The sequence below is a fragment of the Zingiber officinale genome, chromosome 8A (genome assembly GCF_018446385.1).
Source record: "Zingiber officinale cultivar Zhangliang chromosome 8A, Zo_v1.1, whole genome shotgun sequence".
Lineage (NCBI taxonomy): Eukaryota > Viridiplantae > Streptophyta > Magnoliopsida > Zingiberales > Zingiberaceae > Zingiber > Zingiber officinale.
In genome coordinates this window covers 56,149,048-56,173,023 of record NC_056000.1, presented here as the reverse complement: position 1 = coordinate 56,173,023, position 23,976 = coordinate 56,149,048, and the positions used below count along the sequence as shown (strand labels likewise).

The following is a 23,976-nucleotide window of genomic DNA, read 5'->3' as shown; positions in this document are numbered from 1 at the left end:
GACGGCTATTTGTTTTCTTCAGTTTATGCATTTATTTTCTGGAACATTGTTCAGTACATTTTTTGATGCCATTGTTTTACTGAATATCTTGTTCAACTTGCCAATTATCATGAGCATTGATGCATAAATGTGCTAATTACTAAACGTTAGATTTTTTTCTACACAGGTGGTTGTTTCCTTTGGAGATATTGATGAGGTGCGATGCTTATTTGTTATTATTAGATGTTGTCTTGTGTTTATGCATTCAATTGCCTTTGGTATTAGAAATGCAGATAAGGCGAAGCCAACATGCAGTAATAAATCCTGCAATTACAATAAGTCTTCGGATGGGTGCTGGTGGACATGGTGTACCTCCTCTGGGAAGTCCAGATGGTTAGTGACTCTTAGCCTCTTTTTCCTATTGTTTTACTGAAGCTTCATATCAAAGACTACTGGTTTGCTTAGAACTCAGGAGTAGGATGAAAACATGTTTCAGAATTGTTACCTTTGAACTATTTGTTTTGATTTGCTTTTTTACATGCTACTACACCTGATTTATATGGGATTTTGTAGTAGAAAAAAAAGGTAAGGTTCACATAGTTATGCCTCATCTTTACTTCTGTTATAACAAGCTATTTAGGGAGAATATCTATTTCATGTTACAACTTGTATAATTGGAGACTGTAGAATACTTGTCTATGGATGTTAATTATATTTTTTAATGTTTGCTTGAGATTATGCAGCCATTATTTGCATATTTTTATGCAATATAGCTATAAATTGTACCAAGTTGGAATTTTGCATCTTCCTCATCTCAAAGTTGTCTTGAACTCTCTGTGCAGGCAGAGTCAAATACAAGTTTGCATCATTTTGGAACAGAAATCATACTTTAAGAGCTTTGCAACGTGTAACCCAGAATTTTTGTGCAACGATAGAAGCTGAGAAGAAGGTAGTATGTTTACTATTTTTAGCATACTTATGTTGTTAGTTTTCTTTGGTTTATTCTAGTGAGAGAGAACTTAACACCTAAAAATATCCAAACATTAAACTGTATAAATATCCTAAAGATAAAAGAAAAGAAAAGAACTTAAGCTCGTAAAGAAAATTTAGAAAAAAAAAACTCAGGCGAGGGCCACGCAAGGCCATTGCCAGATGAGCCACTGTTAGGTGGCTGTGACCTTGCGACCTCATGGAGGCCTTCACGAGTCTGTTGCGACCCTTGCAATCTTGTGGAGGTCTTCGTGTGGCAGTTGCAGGTCGCAACAGCCTCGCGAAGGTCTCTATGTGGCCCCAGCGATGTCGCAACAGCCTTGCACCGACCTCCACAAAGCTGCTGCGAGGTCGCAGCAAGGATGCGGTGACCTCACGAAGGACTCCGTGAGGCAGTTTCTGCCTTGTAGCTCTGTTAGTGCCGTTGTCAAAATGATTTCAATGTCGGTCAACGGGTGGAATGGTAAATTTTGCCTATGCTGACTGTCACAGCCACATATCACAATCGTTGGTTTAACCGTCTTGAGTCAGCCAATTTCTGTTATTTGCTTTCTCTAATTCAACGCATGGCTATAATCTACTATAACCATAATCATAAAAGATTGATGGGCATGGTAGCACGTGATTAGGCATGGAAGCATGCAAAGAAGGAAGAATATCAAGCCCAAGTTCTCCCATTTCAATGACGAGGAATGTCATAAAGGTAGCTTTCTTTCATGGGGTATGCCAATTTATATAGATCACCTTTGCAGAAGAACAAATTAGTAATTCAGCAAAAGTTGGGCCATTTGACACAATGATTGCAGAAAGAAAGACCTAAGAGCTCATGATTGGGAACTAAAGTTTATAGCCAAAGTGATGCGAAACTGTTCCTAGGTGAGAAGTTAAAAGAGGGAATGCTAAATGATCTCAACGGGAAATATAAATCGAATGAAGAGAGAGGAGACAAATTACAGGTACATGGAGCAGTTCTAAGGGCCAGTTTGAGGTGGATGAAGGACAATGCATATTGAAGGGAAGAATTCTGGCTACAGACCAAACTCTCAATGGCGCGAACTTCATTCTTGTAGTGATCTAAGGGGAGTCAACCTTGAGGAATTTCTAAGTGCCTAACATGGACACCTATGATTAGAGTTTAGATGCTTCATAACATATCAACACTTTGTTGGAAACTAGGGGATATGAATATGTAGATGATTAAATGTGTAGATTACCCAACATACTAGAGAGGGAGGGGGGTGAATGGCAGTCATATTCTTGCAAGTAAAATCTTGATTTATTCTTGCTATTGATGTAGCAATGTCACATAATATTATTAGCGGCGTAAATCAAACATAAAAAGTGTATATTCAATCGCTAACATAAGGTGTTTATGTTGTTCAACCGCCAAGATCTTACTCCACGGTCTATGATCCTTTTGGATCATTCCTGAAAGTCTGCTATATTTTCTCCTTCACGGCAACACTGAAGGTGAAGAAACCTCTTATAAGTCGTTCAAGGTTAGCACAAAGAGGCTTACAAAAGAGTAATTATAGTTAACAAAAAAGCATAAATAAGAGGCTTACAAGAGAGTAATTATAGTTAACAAAAAAAGCATAAATAAAATTACATAATGTCTACGCGAATATTGTTTTGTTATTTATGGCCTTTGGAACCCTTATAATAGTCTTCTTGAATTGCTTCGTTTACATGATCTTGCTTTGTGGGCACCCATTAGTTGACTTGTTTAAACCACTAGTCAATTAATCCATTTAAGTTGTTATTTGATTTATCCATTACGTCTTTGAGCTGTTCTTCTCAATTATTCATCAATATTACTTATTGACTGATCTAGATTAACTTGGACCAATTCTTTCGGATCACGACTATTTCTTTTAGAGACTATTTCATCTAAGCTTCGCTAGTCAAATATTCATGGTTTAAAATCTCAACCCATGTTGAGGTTTCGGTTTTGGACCGAAACAATATGGTTTCAGTACTATATCATGTCGTGCCGAATGGTTTCAGTATTTTTTAAATATACAATATATTAATTTAAAATAAAAAATAATCTAAATATTTAAAAATAAAATATTTTTTTAAAAAGAAATATATATATATATTATATTAATAGAATAATTTTAATTAAGCCTATTTAAATTATCTCTAAACTAGTTAAGAGTTGATTGAAATTATTAACATAAGGTATTTCATTAAACTTGTGTCCCTATTCTGCGCCGCCAGTGACTGCGAGGCACGCACAATGTGTCTGCTGCGGCAGCGGGGCTTGTGCGACACGTTCGTTGCAGTTGCAGGGCTCGTGCGATGCCTCTGCGGCGACCGTGGGGCTTAGGGGACACCTCCACAGTGGTCACGAGGCCATGGGACGTGTTGACACAGGAGGTGTGCCGGTGTCGGTTGGCGGACAAAAGGTTTTGCCCGTAGGGCATGAAATTTTAATCCATGCAAATACTCATAGACATTAATCGATTGATCAGTTGATTGGACAATCAATTGGCATGTCGACTACGACCAATCTAAAGGCCGAGTCCGTTGAGAATTACCCTCTTCTTAGTATATGTCCCTCTTAATTGTTAGATCGCTGTACAATAGTCTTCGTCACAAGGCCATCTCTTGTCAAGTTTCTCATTCCTTGGGTGCACTTGAGCCCTCGGCTCGCTCCTCGTCATTCTTCAAACTCCAGTTATGTAATTCACCTCCCAAGTGCAATTGCACTTTGGTGCTCTTATTTTGTATTTCCTCATATGCCCTCTACCACCCTTTCCCTTCTCTGATTTTCATAGACCTTGAGCCATCGGGTACCTATAACCTTGGCTACGTTAAGTCATCTCCATATGTGTATCCACTAAGTCTATGCACATTGAAATACATATATTGTCACAAAGTAAGGCCTAAGTTAACCTTTTGCTAAACTTTGAAACCTAGGATCATTTCGGATCACTTGGGACACGATTACACCAACAATTTATCCTTTTTGCTATTGTACAATCTATTTAATTTAGGGGAACCAACATATGCAATAAAATGCAACAAATGAAAATGAGACTTAATCCTAGGCTTCTCCTTTAGCTAAGCTCCTGTTAGTTAGAAATTTCAATTTAAAATTTTAAAGTTTGTAAAATTTAATTCACATATTTCTCCCCCTAAATAAGAAGTTCCTTGTCAATCACAAAGGAAATTAATTCTCTTAAACTTCATCCTTCTCCCACCTTAATATAAAAAAAATGCATTGTAACCACATCCTCTTTGTCTCCGCCTTTAACTTAAATCTACTAAGAACCCTAAATTTTACTTATGCAAACATGGTGAAAAACAACTTTTTGACGACCTCATTTCGGTGCTAGTAGATTGATTATATCTCCAATCGCACCTCTATGACAATTTCAGAAATTCATCAAAAATCATAAAATTTTTTTGAAAAATTTGAAACTTTGCAAACACAGTTATGGTATGCCAATCTAACTTAGAAAATTAATTTTTGTTGAGAATTATCTTAATTTTTGAAAATACCTTGTTTTTATTGTTGTAAATGACAGTAGGCCACCGGGGTGGTCAGTGACCCACCTACCGCCTCAGTCACCTAGGCGGTTGAATTTTTTTCTATATTTTATACATAATATTATAAATAGTCATTATTTTTTATGATATTTACTTTTAATAAAATATATTAATTGAAAATAAAACATTTAATCAAAATATTAAAAAATAGAAAATAAAATATTTTTTAAAATTATATATATTAAATTAATGAGATAATTTTATTAGGTTTTAATTAAGTTTATTTAAATTATTTTGATCATAGCTAGGAATTGATTAAAATTGTTAACCTAAAGTTATTTAATTAAACCCCTTACAGCTTACCCGTTGGGACGCATCGTCGGGACCACGCGACGCATTTGGGCTTGTGGCCAGAGCGACGCGTCCGAGCCCGGTCTCGAGCGACGCTTTTGGGCCTGTTGTCGGGCCCGAGCGACGCGTACGAGTCCGTTGTTGGGCTTGGATGGTGCTTCCCCGTTGTTGGGCTTGAACGACTCGTTCGGGCTCGCTCGACGCGTTCGAACTCGTCATAGGGCCTAGGCAATGCGTTCAGACATGTCGCGGTGGTGAAATGGCGGTGACGGAAGGAGGTGAGTTATCGCATAAAGCATCGCCTCAGGCAAAGGCGGTGCGGTTGATGCCCGCCCCCGCCGGCCGCCTTGGCCACCATTTAGAACTTATTTTTAAAAATTTCAAAAACAATTCAATCATGCATGAACTTAACATAATTGTTTTAAATTCTTCCAGATTGAAAATAGTAAATCTAACTTTTTAAAAATAGTTGGACTTCAACTATCAAGTGTCCACTTGAAATTCTCCCTTGCCAACTCTCTATTTGACTGCCGATCACCAAGTCTCGAGTTAAAATTGAATCATTTGGACTTTTTCATTATCAAGTATCTGTCGACTTTGACCTACTTGACACATCGCTCAACCACCAAATATGTTGATCAAACATCAAAACTCAATTTGAATTTGGTTAACCTTGACCAGCGATCAATTGTACCAACAACTTTTATGTCAATATATTTTATATCTACAAAACAAGATTTAGTATTTAGAAAGTTCAATTTTTTCAATTAGTTTAGGCTATACAAACCTATTGTTTTTCATAAATAATTGAATTTAAAATGTAGGAATAAATATTTTAGCAAATGTTTGTCATGTTCAAATTTGGACTACGTCAACAATTAATTTATATTCGTATAAATAAATTTTTTAAATATTAATTTATGCTATGTACAAATTAATTTTAATGGAGATCCAATGTATGGATAATATAATGTTATAGCTTTAGAACCACTAAAACGTTTCTTTCTAAAAGATTTAAAATTACTAATATTCATTTTTAATTTTTCACATAATATGATTATAATAATGATTTAAACAATTTCATTTTAACGTTTTAGGATTATTTTAGATTTTTATTTTTTTAGATATTAACATTTTATATCTAGTTACTTGAATTACTTTAAAGTTATTATATTACTTGTCAAATTGAAATTGATTGCGTTATTAAATTGATTTTAAATTGCATGATTACTGAACAAGATTTTTAAATAAAAAATATATTTCACCCATTGTATGTGATGAACTTGTGTACTATAATTGGTGAACAGTTGGATGCCAAAATTTTAAGAGGACTTCTACTTCCAAATACAGGAAACTGCGCAGTCTGCATTGCGTGCTCATAGCAGCTCAGTTGAAGGTAGTAGGAGACAGATTAAACTTTCAAATGAGAGTTCAATTGAATGTGTAAAGATACAAAATTTTATAAATGAAGATGTTCTAGTCAGCATAGTCCATGTATTCCACTTTTCTCATTCCTTAATATTTTCTTCTTTATTTTATGTTTTAGTTGTTTCTCTAACTTTCTTGTTCCAGGAAACTTTTCCCTGCACAGCAGAGGAATTCTATACTGTTTTATTAAGTGATGATTCTAAATTCACAGAGGAGTATCGCTCAGCTCGGAAAGATACTAATCTGAATGTAAGTATCACTATGTAATAATCTATCTTACATGATGGTTACATCACCTCTTAGTGAACATAAACTGAGATACATTTTCTAACACACATAACATCATTTTATACAGATCATCTCTTGTATTGAGTTTTTGGTTCCTTTAACTGCATTGGCCCTCTGTTAACACTTACACTGTGATACATATGTTCATTGAGTTTTCTGCTAACACTACATGTGTTAACACTACCAAATGCTAATATTGTTGAATGATCCTGTTTGAAGATTGATGCATCTTTTTTCATTCTTAGCAACCATTCAGAATTTTCACCAATCTTCATTTTTAGTGGCTGTCTGGACACTTCTTACATTGTTTCTAAATTACAAGAATTTGGCACTTTGTTAAATTGCCTTGAGAATCCCCGATTTTAGTGGTAAATTCAATATGAACATTAAAGCCTAGTGCTTGAAATGTTACAGCACAGTTTGAGAAGCTTGCTTTGTGTATGACTTCCTATTCGGACTGAGGCTTTGTTGTCTTCCTTCTTGTCTCCAGCCTACTGTGAAAGCGTTGTAGGCTTGAGAACCCAATGATCTCAAGAAACCGAAAGAGAGAGGGAGAGATGAAAATTCCTAGCAAACCCTACCCTCTTCATTTCGCTCAATGAGGTAAAACCAATCAAAATGCTCCTCTCCCTGCCCATATACACACACACACACACAGAGAACGAAGGTTTAAAATTTCATGTTGTGTCGGGATAAACGAACGAAATTTGTCATTCTTCTCACCACTCGACACCCGCCCGACACCGGTACTGTGTGCCATTGCGAGGTCGGGGTTGGGGTCATGGTCACGGAGGTTGCCACGATGACCTCGAGGAGCCGTGATTGGTCGCAACGGGCTGTGATGGATCGTGGGGGTGCTGCGATCTTGTTTTTTTTTTCTAAATTATTATTTTTTAATTTTTAATTTATTTTTTAATATTTAGATTAAATTTTTTATTTTTAGTTAATATATTTTATATTTAAAAATTACCAAAACTATCGACATGACAAGATACGATATTGAAATCATATTATTTTGGTTTGGGAACGAATATGGTTCGAAATTTTAAACCCTTCACGGAACCTCTCAAAAGAGAGCAAATTTATCAATCAAACATTGGAACTTAAAATGATATAAGGGGGAAAAAAACTAAATTGGTGCCCTTTATTTTCAAAATCATCAAGGTACCCATATCTTGATTATTGTCAAAAGGGCTCCTCGCACTTATAATATGTCCTCATGTATTTTGACTTATGGATAGGTCAATGAAGGTATTCATTTTTGCTCCTTTATGGTCAGGGAGGGCTGTAAACGAACTGAGCCGAGCCAAGTTTTATAGTGTTCAGGATTGTTTGATAAGATTATCGAGCCGAGCCGAGCCTAAAATTAACCAAACTTTTGAAATGATATATTAAGCTTGACTTGGTTTATATTTTTTGAGATCGAGCTTGGTTCAAACTTGAATTGAGTTTGACTCGTTTAACTGGTATCGAGCTTGAATCGAGCTTGGCTCATTTAATTGGTATCGAGCTTTTAAACAAGCTCGGTTCGAGCTTTTAAACAAGCTCGATTTGAGCTTGTTCGAATTTGAAACAAGCTCGGCTTGTTTAGGCATTAACAAGCTCGGCTTCTTTAGGCATTACCAAGCTTTAAGCCGAGTTTGCTTGTTTGTTTTAAAAAATATTTATAAGTATTTGTTTGATAAGAATTTTTGTCTATTTATAAGCTTAATAAAGCTTGTCATAATCTTGATTACTCAAAATCTGTAAGATAAATATATTTTAATTATCATAATAAAAAAATATTATTTATAAAAACTTTAAAAATTGCACCAAATAGGCAAAATAGTATCCATAATTCATAATTCCAATAAATAAACCACATGAGAATATAACTTTGTACCAAAACAATTATATAGAGAGTAGAGTATCCAACTTCTAATTCAAAACTTTAAAATAAGAAGTCATACTTCATTACAAAAATATTACTAAATTGCAGTGTCTCCAGAATGCAACTTTCCCATTTCCAAAGACCAGAGACTCATCTTACCCCTTTCAGCCTTTCTCATCCTAAAAAGAAAAAAAAATCAACAATTAATATTGCACTGTCAATTTATACAATAGTGAGAGGAAAAGTACAACTTAGCCATATATATATACTTTACTATATGCACAATCAATAGGAGTTAATAGAATTTAGTTTGATAACTTATATTAGCATACTAAAAAAAGATCATCACTTACCAGAAGTCAACCAAAACAAACAATATTGAAGAATCAATAATTTAATAAAAACATACCGTCAAGTACCATTGCTTTAGAATATGAAAATGGCTAAGATAAATGGTACTCCTTCACATCTTCCATGTGATCCTATTTAAAATTAAAACATTATAAGTTAAATACTAAATTATGAACAAAAATCATAAAAATAAATAATGAATTACCTTTTTTTTTCTTTTGATACCATAAAGATGACGAAACCAATCCTCACCACAAAGTAGAACTTGAACTGTTTCAACTCCTAATGAAGCATGATAATTATCAATCACCCTACCACCAGCACTAAAAGTTGTTTTTGAAGCAACAGTAGTAATGAGAATAGATAATATGTTGCAAGCCATCTTTGACAAAATTCAAAATTTGAGGTTGGTTGTTTTCCACCACTCTAATGCATCAAAGTGAGTTTCATCATTTTGACATATACAAACACCATCATCTAAATAGATGTCTAATTCAGATTTGGCACGTTGAACAGTATCAATATTTTTAATAAAATTATCAAACTTAGACCGTCCTGTCGCAATAGCTTTTCCTTTCTCATTATTTGTATTTGAAGTGGTGTCAAAACCATCACCATTTGAATCACCATTGAGATTTTTGTTGGATTTTTCTTCTATGTAGTGACATATTCATTGTATAACTCATACAAACTATTCTTCACTAAAACAATTTGATTGGCACTAACTTCATGCTCATAAATTATAGGAAAAGCAAACTCAATAAGCTTCATTTTGTTCCTAGGATCTAAAATAGTAGCCATAGAGATTACCAAATTGCATTGACCCTAGTACTTATCAAATTTAGTCTTCATCTTTATAGTCATTGCTTTCATGAATGAACTCCCAATTAAAATTTGTTGATCTAGTATGCATTTCACTTGCCAAAGTTCAGGAAGAAATAGATTTGAAGTAGGATATTCACTACCTGTAAGATATATGAAATTGGAAGGTTTAGTATCAAATAAATAAGTGGAATGGTTAGGGCTGTAAATAAGATGAGAGAATAACTAGATAAAAACACTCACATGAGTCTATTAAAATAAATATTTAACTAATTGAAATTGATACCTAAGATGATTATTTGTGAGTTCATTAAAAAGCTCCAAAAATGAACAAACTTCTTGAACACAAATCCAATCCTCTTCGCTTGGTAAATATTGATAATCATAATCTCTTTGTTGATAACGAGGAAATTCATTTTTAAACTCCAACGCTGAGGCAAGCATGGCGTAAGTAGCATTCCACCGAGTGCAACAATCCAAAATCAACTTTTTTGATGTTAACCTCAATTATTTGGTTATGTTAGAAAAAATGTGAAGGCATGCCTCAGAAGCTGAAATGTGCTTTACACTTTCTCGAACATTTTCAATTATACTCTGAATTTTAGATAATCCATCTTGAACTAAAATATTTAAAATATGAGCACAACATCTAACATGAAATAGTTGTCCATTTAAAGGAAGTTTCTTTTGGAACAAAATATTTTCTCTTAAAATTCTCACTGTAGAATCATTGTTAGAGGCATTATCAACAGTGATTGTCCACAACTTTACTTTCTATATCCCATTCTCGCAAACATTTATATAAAGCATCATGTAAGACAATTCCAGTATGAGGGGGTGGAACATTACAAAAATTTAAGATTCTCTTTTGCAATCTCCAATCAGAATCTATGAAATGACATGTTAAAACCATGTATTTGAGTTTTTGCCCTGATCTCCATAAATCTATTGTGATGCTATCTCTATTTGTATCTTTCAACAAGGACCTAATCCTTTTTTTCTCCATCTCATAGCTAGTTATACAATCTGCGTTAGCTGTTGCACGTGAAATACTTTGATAATTTGGAGTAGCCGTTCTCATTAAGGCATTGAACAAATCATACTCAACAAAAGTAAATGTAACGCATGCACCATAATCATGTGAGACATAGCTTTTCTAATTCTCCCTTGAGAAGTTTGTTAATTCAATCATACTCATAGAAGTTGCAGTTTGAGCAAGATGAAGTTGTTTTTGACCCTTGTTCAATAAAATTTGACACCTTGTACAACTTTTTAGATGTCTAAACAATTGTGTTGTGGCGCCATCCTTATTCTTTGAAAATAATTGACAACAGTGGTTGCATTTGGCTTTTCTTGTGCCATTAGCAAGATTAACTTCCACTAAAGTCTTCCCAAACCTTTGAAGTCTTTTTTCTTCTCTCTTTATCAAATGGACTATCCTTACTTTCTTCAACTTCTTGATCAAGATTTGCCTCAATGATAGAAACATTTGTCTCCTCCATAGATGACCGAAGAAGATAAAAACCTTAAGTAAATCCAAACAAATGATATTGAAAATTTGTCACTAATTATAACAAAAGTGAATTGATCATATCATATAGAGTTAATAAGACATATCAAACTTAATTAAACAACACAATGGAGTAACCACTGAAAAAAGAAGAAAAAAATAAAAATTACCAATCTTTTATGGAACAAGGCTGAAGAGCATGCGACAAAGAGCTGATGGAAGGAGCAAGGTAGATCGCTAATGGAAGGTTAGGGCAAAGAGCATGCGACGCTGAGTGTGGCCAAGAAAGCGAGTTTGGACGTGCACGCTCGTTGGAGAAGACTGAAGAGCAATATGAAAGCGAGTTGTGACTTGTGAGAAGAGAAAAAGAAAGAAGTAGAATTGTAGAAACAAGAAGAAAAATAAAGAAGGAAGCAGTGGAAATTTGAAAAGAAACCTGAAAATCAAATTAGGTTGTTGGCTAGAAGCTGAAGAGGCGAGAGTCGGGAAGACATTGGGATGCTGCAAACCTGGTTGTAATGCCGCCTCGGTCCCTCAGAAAAATACTTTGGAAATTGAGAAAGAAAATGGGCACTTTGCTGGTAAAAAGGAATTACAACCTAGAAAATTGATTAAAAAAATAGTTAATAACAATTTAAAGAAATAATCAATTTAAAAATAGAAAAATAATAATTTAAAATTCTTATATCCATCTTAGAATTTGAAATATATTTAATATTCGAGAAACATAACTAATAATCTTATTAAAATTAATATTATATATTTTAAATTTTAAATTGAGTTTTTTCATATTTAAGTTCAAAATAAATAAATTAATAATTATAAGAATAATAATTAATATAATTTATTTGATTAATCCAACTATATATATATGATTTATTTAAATAAATCTATATTTAATTAATAAAATTAATATGAAACTTAACCTATATATTCTTTTATAAATAAAATCAAAGACTCAAAGTCACTTTTATCAATGTGATATATGTAATATGTTACTATTTAATAATTTTTGTTTTTGTTAAAACATAAACAAAAATCAATCGAGATGAAGGTGAATTATTAAATTTATATATTTTTTTTGATAATCTAGGTATCTAAGCATTCGGTTTGATTAATCCTAAAGGTGGAGGGTCTTCTACTGGCTCGCCTATTGAATAAATCTGAAAGCACAAATGACAGTCCATACTGATTGTTGATTAATTTCATCCAGCTTGTACCAACAGTGTCCCCACCTCTCACATTGGAGTGGTGGGTCCCACCACTGTCTGTACAGGCAGGATCAAACTAACCCTGACTATCCTAGTAGTTTGAATGTGGGACCCATTGTGTGCTTTAGAGATTGTAATCCCTAAGATTTGAACCCTTAGTGCTAAGATGACCCATTGTGTGCTTTAGGGATTGCAAGGAATCCAATAAAGGATAATGATCCGAATGGAGGACGGTATATGGAGGAATTTTTTTAACACAATTAAATAATTTGATAATTGAGTATGGAGATGTTTGAATTCAGATATGGAGACGGATTTGGTATAATCCTACTCATACCCGACATAAATACCTGATTAAATTATATATATATATAGCATTTTATGATACTCTTTTTTTTTTATTGTCGCAAACTGACTATTATATTGATTAAGCTATAGATTGATTAATAAATCGATTTATATATAAAAATTAGAATAAAATCATTGAAATTTTATGTTGTCAATACTTATATACCTTGAGCAGAATTAATCAATCAATTTGAGGCTTTTTTAAATTCTAGAAAAATCATTTGGATGACAAATCAAATTTTAAGATGATTTTTGATCAATTATTCCTTCAAGACCATTATAAGTTATGAAACATTCTAAATATAAAATTTATCTTGTGTTAAAATAGATAATTTTAATTAAAAATTGGTCAAAAATTATTTAATAAATTAGTATGTAATCATTGTGTCAATTTTTAAAATATAAACTGATTTACATATTATCTAATGCATTCAAAATTTAAAAATTTAATTGAACACTTGAGCTACAAAATATCCTAACTTGAATACCAAAATATTTGAGTCCAAAAGAGTGTATTTTAAAATATGATTGTAACTTATTTTGTAAATCTAGCTAGTGATAATTTTTTTTTTAAAGTGCAATCTAATTTATAAATTGACCTGCTCATGAGCTAGTTACTCCTTCAAAACAAAAAAAATAAAAAAAAATTGACCATTATAAATATTCATTGATATTTTTTCAAATTCATTTTTTTGATAAAAATTAACTTTAGCTTATAGGATTATTTATCAATTATAATTATATAATTATTTTGGGCCTTGTTAATTGTAATTAGAAGTGCAATAGAGTAGAGGTAATTTTTAATAAAAAAATTATAATTATCTTAGTTAATTCTAATTCCTAAAATTATAATTTTAGTAAATTCTTGTATAAAATTTATTTGTTAATTGTTATATAATTTAATTAATTATTCATATTGTAGTACTCCAATAAAATCATAATATTAATAAACTTATAATTCGTCCATTATTTTTATTGCTATTTATTTAAGTTGACATATATATTATCATATCCTAATCCTAACAAACTCAGCTAATAACTATAAACAAACTCATAAACGAGCCTTGAAACAAGCTCATAAACAAGTTAGTCCATAAACAAGCTCATAAATGGTTCACGAACATTATTCATGAACATTAACAAGCCGAACATATGTGTTCATGCTTGTTCATTTAGCTTATCAAGCTGTTTAAGCTTGTTTATTTAATTAACTTGATGTATATTGAACACATATAAACGAGCTCTTATTAAGTCGAACACCAAGCCTGTTCACGAATGTTTAGTTCATTTACAGCCCTATTTATGGTAAACCATCCTAATTCTAATATAAATGTTTGTTGAATGCTCACTGTTCAAAGTGCTAACTATTCAATGACGGAGTTATGAAAATCTCTCAAATTACCAAAAGTGCTCAGTTCCATTTTGTTAGTTTGAGAATTTCAGATGTAAATTTTAATGTCATGTCTCAATTAAGGTGTTAACATTCTCTTGTAGAATTCTATGTTAAAGAAGAAATTAAAGTAATTTTATTTGAAATCAGTAAAAGTGAAAGTTTAATTAAAACTATGAAATTTTCAATAAGTTATAGTAAATGGGGTATGTGAGTATAGTAAATGCGATAGTATGCCCCTTGATAACAATTGTACGAAGGGGTTCTATTTGATGGATTTGAAAGTATGGGGCAATTTTAATTTTTTCCCAAAGATGTAACATCTCCTTAAGATCAAGAAGAGTGTAGAGGTGCCTCCACGGGCTAACACAGTTGGTACCTGCATGTAGTGTTGCTGCAATAGCTCACGAGGTCGATCGTCGCATGTGCATAATGCCTTGCTGGTCACCTCCCCCAATGCAAAGGGCCGCTGTGCTTGGTGAAACTCCATGTGACTTATCTCCCTTCTAGATTGCGTGGGGCAGTTCTGGAGGAGCCTCCGGGGTGAGGGTTATTAGTGCAAAAGGAGAGGGTAGAGGGGTGAATACCTGATCCGACTCTACAAGATTGGGTTAGTACAACGGAAAAACAACAATATATATAAAATTATTGCAATTAAATTTAGGAAAACTTAAGGTGGAGAAACCTTCTTACACTTGCTCTTTTACACAAGGAGTAAATGAAACACAAGAGCACCTTACAATTATAAGAAAAGAGAGATTGGGAGTTTTGAGCCATAAGAAAATAGTCAGCCAGGTGCACGAATCTCTCACTAATGCGGGGTGAAAGGGGAAGGGTTTATTGTATGCAATCTTACCCCGCTTTGCAATAAACCGTTTCCAAGACTCAAACCTGTGATCTTTATGTCATATGACAATAACTTTATTGTTGCACCAAAGCTCCCCTTCAAAAACCAAATAAGTTGCATACGAGTTCAAAAACCAAATAAGTTATAATTTACATCATCTCATTTGGTATTTTAATATAAAGTCCTCTTATTCTTTTCTTTTTTGTCTTATTTATCATCAATTAATATTACCAATCATTACATTTTTTTTAACAAGTGAATCAATTCAGATCCTTAGAGTATAATTGACATTATTTGACATCTAAGCTAAAGCTCTCTTAGTGATATACAATATAGTGGTCACACAAATAAATATTGACCTTGGACAGCCCCTTTCTACCACTACATCTCTATGAGGGTGGCGAGATAAAAAATTAGGCTGAGCTTTCACTTTCTAGCATTTCTTGACTAAATTTATAACAACCGTTGTTTCATTTTAAATCATTATATAACAAGTATTCCACCTTGAATTAACTTCTTGTTAGTTAGTTAAAGGAACAAATCTAAATCACTTTTTTAAAATGGCTGTGCTAATTTAATGATATACTAGTGGATAATCTCGATAATGGTTTATATCATCAAAAAAGTAAATATGTATCAATATACAAACCAACATATAACTTGGAAGGTAAAATATGATAATAATACAAAACATAAGAATTAATTAAAACTAAAACTTGATAGATCCAATTTTGGTCCAACTACCCCAACACAACCTAAGTTAAAGAATCCAACTCCTATTACAAACAAACAATCATTAATTTCCATAGAAATCCAAATACACTAGCATAAATACGAAAATCAACCTAAAACTGAAATATATACGACAAAACTCTCTTAAAATTTTCCTCGATTGTCGAAACCATGTAGGTGTTTTAATGATGTGAAAAATTAGATTCGTTTAACTAAATAATAAGTCATAAGTAGTCCAAATTAGGTAATTCTTTAACAACACCACAAGGCAAAATTAACCAGATTCTTACCTCCAACTTATTTGAAATCAATGTGCTTGGGTAAGGCTAGTTACAATGATGCCTTGGACGCATGACAACAAAAGAAGGGCCCAACTTTGTTAGCACCTTGAATGGTTGAGGGGGAGATTGTTTGTACCCCAAGTCGTTTAACCACGGGTTTTGATGTTTGGACATAGGGTTTAAATTAGGCTTTGCCTTGTTTTCTAAGTGTGTAGGGACTTCGGAAAACACACAAGAACCTCTAATGACTTAGGGGTCCTTGTAGTATAGAGAAGGGTGGTATGAGACACCCTAGAGATCGATAAGTATTAGAGACAAATATACCTAGAGCAAAATACACAAGCATGCGAGAACGATGGTATAGGCAGCGAGCCGATGGACTCAATGCATCCGAGGGGTGAGAGACTTGATAGAAGAGTACACTTATAGAGCGAAAAGGAAGCACAAAGAGTGACCCGAAGGGCTTGGTGTATTTAAGGGACTAGAAGTTGAGAGGAAGTCTCCTAAGGTAAGTTGTTGTGAGATGAGTTGAATGAACTATACTTGGACGAGGGGTAGAAATCAACTTAGGTTAGACTCAATCTTAGTAGACTTGAGTCAAGTTCCAAGCATCGAGAATAAGGTTCTAGGCAGCCAAAACTTTGGTTGCCTAGAGTTTTGGTTGCCTAGAGATGCATCCAAGTCAATCAATGCACTTGATAATATCTTATCTTCGTTGAACAGGTTCGGAGCTAACTAATACGGGAGATCTGGGAGATCAAAAAATGGATCCAGTCAACCGGATGTACACGTGCACTGTGATCCAGGTTAGATCTAAATAAGGCAAATCATAGATCTAGCGAGACCTGATGGTGGATTAGGTCGTGGATAAAGCCGACATGATAAGTCAACATTATTCCCTTTCGATCGGTTAGAAACTCATCAAATCATATCAGCAGACTCGGTAGTTCGAGGTGGAGGCTATAAAAAGGGGCTAGAGGCTTGAGGGAGAAATACAACACACACTAACACACAAATACAACTTATTGAATTGTTGTCTCCTCTTAAGCTTTCTTATTTACTTCTTGTATTAAGGTTTCTCCACCTTTAACCTTTTACCGAAGTGGAGAAAAATAGTGGACTCCGTGTGTATAGGCTTTGAATGTAGTAATCTAGCCCCATGGCATAATGCAGACGGTGGACACATAGCATCTCTGGCGTAATTGCCCGAGGTCAATTCTTAGGAACTGAGGATCTAGAATTTACTCCACCATGCGCCTATGACCTGTGTACTTTTATTTACTTTTCTTCATATCCGTAGGGCCGACACTAGGGGGGCCGCTAAGATAGCAGATCTATCTTTTTTTTTTTAGATGTAGTAATCTAAAGGTTGTGAACCAAGTAAATCATTGTGTATATTTGGTATGCTTATGTTTACTTGTTCAACTATATTTATCTACTAATATGTATGTCCTTGTTGAAATCTTGGCAAGAGAAAAAGTGAATTGTAACTTGCAGGTGTGTTATTCACCCCCTTCCCCTCTAGCGATCCCAAGTGTTCATCGCAATATCAAGCTTTACCTAAGACCAAACAAAAGAAGAGAGAAAAAGAGGGAAAAAAAGAGGAAGTGGCAGTGCATGAAGATTTGCCTGTGGCACATAGAAAAACAACGGCTTTTGTTGGTTTTAGCTCTAAGTGATACTATGTGCCCAAGTAAAAGAAGAGGGAGCGATTAGTATTGTTTGTGCGGCGAAGATGGTGCAATAGTGGCATCACACAAAGTTGGGGAAGTAGTCGGCGAGCGATGAGTGCATGGAGAGATAAAATGGTGTGGGGCGAGAGAGGAGAGAGTTTATATAACACTCAATTAAAAATTTTCACTAAAGCAAACCTGATGCGACCTAACTGAAGAATCTCATCCCGGTTAAAATTTTGGTTCAGCCCTAAATTAGCCAAAACAAGTATAAATCCATTCTGATATGAAACCCTTATGACCCTAGTCACCATGTGTATATAATGGGTTCGATCCAAATCCAATCTGACTTCAACTCGATGCTTAAAATCTAATTTGTTGGTTCGGATAGTATGTTGTCTAATAACTTGATATCTAACCACTACCAAAGGAGTTGATGTAAGGGTGGTAAATCAAATCAGTCATATGATAATCACAAATGACGAGAGCTTAACCGAGATTGATTTTGATCAAAGTTCATTGTATTAACAACCTTCCTATTATTATGGTCCTGAAACTCATATGGTGCTTTGCCAGATTAGAGCGTGGGGTTCCTATGAGTATCTATATTCTTTTTTCGCTTCTAATTTTGCTAGTTCAATGTGAAATAAATCATATTGATGGACATGTGGAAAAATGATTTTCAATATCAAATGACCTGGGAGTAGTATTTAATCATGGAGGTTGATCTCACTCAACCACTACTTGAATAGATGCCCTATTGCACAACACTCATAATATTAGTAAGGTATGATTAGTGGCCATATTTACTATATATTTTCTTAAACTTATTCCTTTAAATTTTTAATCGAATCGACCTTGTAATTGTTGGTGTTTGAAAATAAACAAACTTAGTGGAATGGATTAAAGGAATAAAGCCCATCATAATTCATATCAGCACACATTGTATCAACACATTTCTGTATCAAAACTATATCATTTTTGCTCACGGTCTGCAACACTCTCCCAGAATGGTAGTATGGTACTAAACCTTTGCTACACCATCATAAAACAAACTAAACCTTGATACTTCGTTATATCTATAAAGTAAAATATTCCATGTACAAATAAACCTTAACAAAAATATTAACCTTAATACTTTTTAACATAATAAAACCATAACATTTGTAACTGATTTTCTATCTTACAGATGCTAACATTCTTCATTTATCCCGTGTTTCTGCTAGTCCTTGTCCATAACAAAATATTGTTCCGGTGAAATTTAATACCGGTGATCCTGTTTGATGCCTTTGAATTATCTTGCTAGCATGCAAAATAATTTCTGGCATTTATAATGCTAATGTTCTTTTTTCCTTTTATCTGAACTTGAAATTTAATTGACATGCTAAGATTTATTGGTTATTTTCTTTAGGAACTTTAGGACATCAATGTTTTTCACCCATCTGTGAACTATGGATAGGAATGATTTTAGTTTTATGTCTTTGTAGGTAGGGCCATGGCATGTTTCAGAGGAATATGATGGCCAAGTCAGAGAAATTACCTTACGGTCAGTATGTCATAGTCCCATGTGTCCTCCAGACACAGCCTTGACAGAGTGGCAGCATGCTGTCCTTTCACCCAATAAAGTAACATTGGTGTGTTGGTGTTTCTCTACTTGTCCTTGTTTCTTGATGGATTCATATGTTTGTGATGATTCTGTCCCATCCACCGTTCTTTGACATTTCTTTTCTTGGAAACTCAAATAATGTCCCTTTTTAGGAATTTGAAACTGTTCAGCAGGTGCATGATGTTCCATTTGGTTCTTCTTTTGAGGTGCATGCCGAATCTCCATTCTATTTCCTTTAAATCATCAAATGCCATCAGTGAATCGATTGGTCTGTTTGTCACTGATGGCTTCCCAATGTCAAATGAGGACATTATTTTCATGTTACATTAAGTATGCTTATGATTTTTTTTGGTGTGTTTATGATGTATGGAAGTTGAGGGTGCAAGTAATATGTGAAAGACCAAGGCAAACACTAATTTGATGTAAATTAGAGTAACTTAAGAGCTTTGAATATTGTTAGTTATATAGTGACAATTGAGATTACATGCAGGGATTTGTGTGCCTCTATGAATAAACTCACAAGAGAAAAGGGAATTGATAAAAATCAAATGCTTTCTTTAGTCTTGAATGCACGGAATAATTATAGGGGATCTGTTATAGGTCCTTATAGTTGTTTGGTCTACCTAAATTTTACTTGAAGTAGTGAATAACAACAGCGCTAAGCCTTATCCCACTAGGGGATCTGTTATAAGTCCTTACAGAAGTTACAGTTGTTTGGTCTATTTAAATTTTACTTGAAGTAGTGAATAACAACACTAAGCCTTATCCCACTAGGTGGGGTTGACTAATAAAGAAAAATAATTGTATATTTTTCTTTGAAAAAATATAGATTTTAATAACAATTCTTAATATGCATGTAGTGACTAGTAATTGGCGCTAAACTGCAATTTGATGATGATTGTTGAGGAAGACATATCGGCAATGCTATGTCAGAATATTGTCTCTACCTTGCTTCTTCAGTTTAACTTTTTATCACTGAAGATTTCTCAACTAATATATTGAGTTTTTTGGTAAATGTAATTTGTAGAATGTTATTATCTCAGGTGCATTGTAAGTGGTTATTGAAAACAGCCTCCAACTCTTCTTGTATGCTCGATATCCGAGTTGGTATGTTGCTAGTGGGTGAATCACTTATTGTTCTTCTTCCCACCTCTTGATTTGATTGTTTCATTTGGCGCAACAAAGTAACTCAGTTTTTTTTTGTAGGTGCACATTTCAAAAAGTGGTGCATTATGCAGTCTAAAATCAAAAGTAGTGCTGTTGATGAGGCATGTTTTATTGTCCTCACTCTTATTTCCGATCACCTTATGCTACCAGTCACTAAAAAAAAACTAAATAAATGACTTTGCATTGCGTGACAGAACATTAAATATGAGCGAAAATTGAACCATTGCATTAACTCAGGCAACCTAATTTATATAATACCATTTGTTATGATAAGTGAATATTAGAGATACAAATTGAACTCAACTGTCTTTGTTAATTCATCAACGATAGCAATCATTCTCTGGAGCTGTCGTAGATGTATTCACTGTTAAAATTGTCATGGGAAGCCACTTTTGATGGTTCATCAAGGTTCTCAACTCTGGACTTGCACCACATCATAATTGTCAAGCCGACAGGCCCATCTCGACCAATATAGTCAATATGGTACTGATATTTAATGGTTGCACTAAACAACATAATTTTTAGTTACAAATGCCATTGTTTAATATTTTTGTTTGCATACAAACTTGAAACATCAATAATCAGGAGGTATAGTTACCTGTTTACAAGTGTATATTTTCTGTGTTTTGATACCAATTTCCTAATTTCAGGATTACACACAGATGGTCTCATGGCTCTAGAAGAGACAAAACTATAGCCCTCATTCTAGAGGTGTTTATGGCCGTCCCTTAAGTCAGACAGCTATAATTGTGTTTTAATGCCACATATGCCAAACAACCAAAGTCACTAAGCAAAACATACTAAGAAAAACATCAGTATTTATCCATCATTCTCATGGACCTTAGAGAGACCTTATCATGGAATTTGTTCTAGGATTGCCTTGCACAAATTGGAGTCATGATTCCATCATAGTGGTTATATATATATTTGAAGTGGCCCATTTCATTTCATGTAACAAAAAAAAATTATGAAATCTCAGGAGGCCAAGTTGTTCCTTAAAGAAATTGTTAGATTGCATGTGCCATCCACATCAATTGTTAGATCCATTCATTGAATATTTGCCATCCACATCAATTGTCAAATAGGGATATTAAATTTATTAGTCCTGTTTAAAAATTCCTATGAAAGTTATTTGGAACCCAATTGAAATTATTGATGATATTTCATTCCCAAACTAGAAATTTGTGATTCTATCTTTCCTATTGTAGTTATTGCTATATTGTACATCAAATAAATGGGTAGATAAACTTTCAAAATTGTAAGAGAGCTCTAATACAATGTAGCATTTAAGGAGAAAATTATATTGCATTATAGTTCATAAAGGGTAATTACATTACATTACATTACATGCAACATAACAATCCTAAATATGACATTATATTCAAATAATTAATTCTTTCTGAATTATATAGGCCTAGGACTAGGTATGCCTTGTATTAGACAATAGTTTATCTCTGTAATATTAAACTTAGTCTTACATAAGATTATGCCCAGCCATGACTTTATGCATATCACTGCATGAATGCTTGTGCAGTTATGTTTGGGGTACAGAGGTTTTCTTAAAAGAACGATAGAGGCTTTTTTAAAACAATGATAAATTTTTTGATAAACAAGTTTGAACATTAAATTTTGTGCTCAGTGAATATTGAGTTTGATTGAGCCTGTTTAATTTTCTATTGATTAAGCTTGATATAATCAAGCGATTCCAATCTGCCTCTGCTATTTAGAACTCTATTTTTGAAGGGATAAATACAAAAAATAATCAGGTAATCCCTTTTATCAAATTATTATGTCTTCTCATACGGTGTTTTATTTGTCAACTTATATTTTCAGCATGTACAATTTATTTAATCAGCTTGACCACTCTTTTTTTTTCTGTCTGGTTCTCTGTACTTCCAATCAACTTACTACATTCAATCAGTCCTTGTTTTTGTCTGTAAACTTTATTTGTCTTTGTGAAAGAAATTACAACTATGTTATTTTTGTATCATTTTAAAATTGTTTTTGGCAGTACAAGAAAGAAGCTTCTCTTATGTTAGAAGTGGCGCGTGCATATCTCGCAAAGGTTCCTGGTTCGAGCTGAGTCGAAGACTCCACCCCATTTTGCTCGCTCACATCATATTCATATGATGGGTTTATCAATTTGCAAAGATTTTTCCTCACCCTCACCCTTTGAAGCAACCAATGGTGGCAATTGGTTGCTTCAAAAGGTGAGGGTGAAGCAACCAAGTAAATGCAAGTACTTGCTCTTTTGTAATTATCAACTTTCGTTATCAAGTATAGAAAAAGGTTGCCCTGACTAAATTATTATTTAATGTGCGATTTCAAGAATCTATTCTTGATCTGTGGTTTGAAGAAACCTGTCCGATGAAGTGTTTTATGAATTTGTTCACCGTAAATATATGTTTGATAGCACACTGAAATTGAATAGAATGCTAATGAGACTGAGAACAGAACAAGATGACGAGTGAAATAATTTATTTCATTAATTCATTTGTGTGTTTGATTAATTTATATTCAGCATATTTGTCTGCTGTCTCGTTCTATTTGATTTAGGTTTAGGCTTGATCTATTCAGTCTATTAAGCTAGTTTAGTTGGCACTTTTTTAGCTTGCCTAGTCCATCTTATTCGATTTAATATATTTAATTTATCATATTCTTTTATCTCAAATTATAAAATGTTTCATTCTGTCTGATAGAGAGCATTTTTAAGATATAAAATGTGTAGTAGAATGAGTAATTTTAAATTCCATTTCACTTAAAATTGTTCATTCAAATATTAAATTATTTTACTTTATTTAAACATTTAAATATTTATTAAAAAAATTAAACAATCTGATTTGCTTCTTTTCATCCTATCAAAGACAATCATAAGTCGTGATTGCATTAGTGTCTCTTCGGAGACATCCGATAAAATTGGAACGATACAGAGAAGATTAGCATGACCCCTGCACAAGGATGTCACACATAAATCGAGAAATGATTCAAATTTTTGCTGGGGGCGCATAGTTTCATGGTCGAAAGGTTCAGGGTTTGATCCTCGTTGTGTCATTGTCTGGCGTTAACGTTCCGGTTATGCGCTTTCAGTTGTGTATCTATATTTATCTCTCTCTATATTCGTGAGATCAATTCTAAGGGGTATGTGACGGTTCTATATTTTTTTTTTATTAGTGTAGACCTCAATGGATCCTACATAGATGGATAGTATGTGAAAGTAGAGCATGTGAAAGTCATTCGGTGGACACCCAGATTAAAAATAAAAAAATTGGACGGTAGATAGTTCACCAAAAAAAATGAGTAAAATTTTAAAAATTTATTTATATATTTTTTAAACAAAATCAGGCATTATTTGCATAAAAAGTTAATTTAATTTAATGTGCCCACTGCCCAGAAGTCAAAATTACAATAACAACATATTTTATTATTTTATAGAATTTAATTTTCTTCTCTCCAAATCGAAAATAATAATATTTTAGAGGGGAAAATAATGAAAACACGAATTTTGAAAATTATAGAAAATAATAATTCATCCGTTTCCGTGGGACCCGCTGGCATTAATTAGTCCTCCAAGCAGAAAAAGCAGGGCGGCCCGTCGCGACGTCTTCCTTTAGAAATAGGCCATTCTCCGTCGACC

General features: G+C 33.5%; 1 protein-coding gene and 1 non-coding gene across 7 annotated transcripts in view; both read left to right on the top strand.

Moving 5' to 3' along the window:
- Window positions 1-22,801, top strand: part of LOC122009150 (BAG-associated GRAM protein 1-like) — a 37,046-nt gene extending 14,245 nt beyond the window's left edge. For 4 of the 6 annotated variants that reach the window (XM_042565176.1, XM_042565178.1, XM_042565179.1 and 1 more), the window contains exons 9-18: window positions 167-196; window positions 273-372; window positions 822-928; window positions 6,169-6,312; window positions 6,391-6,495; window positions 19,057-19,203; window positions 19,328-19,381; window positions 20,219-20,282; window positions 20,382-20,443; window positions 22,354-22,801. In XM_042565176.1, coding sequence (XP_042421110.1) covers window positions 167-196; window positions 273-372; window positions 822-928; window positions 6,169-6,312; window positions 6,391-6,495; window positions 19,057-19,203; window positions 19,328-19,381; window positions 20,219-20,282; window positions 20,382-20,443; window positions 22,354-22,425 — 885 coding nt within the window. In that variant the 3' untranslated portion in view covers window positions 22,426-22,801. Of the gene's footprint in view, window positions 1-166; window positions 197-272; window positions 373-821; window positions 929-6,168; window positions 6,313-6,390; window positions 6,496-19,056; window positions 19,204-19,327; window positions 19,382-20,035; window positions 20,104-20,218; window positions 20,283-20,381; window positions 20,444-22,353 lie in introns of those variants that run through there. The other 2 variants (XR_006119479.1, XM_042565177.1) reach the window with 2 other exon arrangements.
- A 432-nt stretch (window positions 22,802-23,233) lies between these two features.
- On the top strand, window positions 23,234-23,336 carry LOC122013094. The gene has a single exon (XR_006120438.1). It is a non-coding gene; the product is annotated as a U6 spliceosomal RNA (small nuclear RNA).
- The last annotated feature ends 640 nt before the right edge of the window (window positions 23,337-23,976 follow it).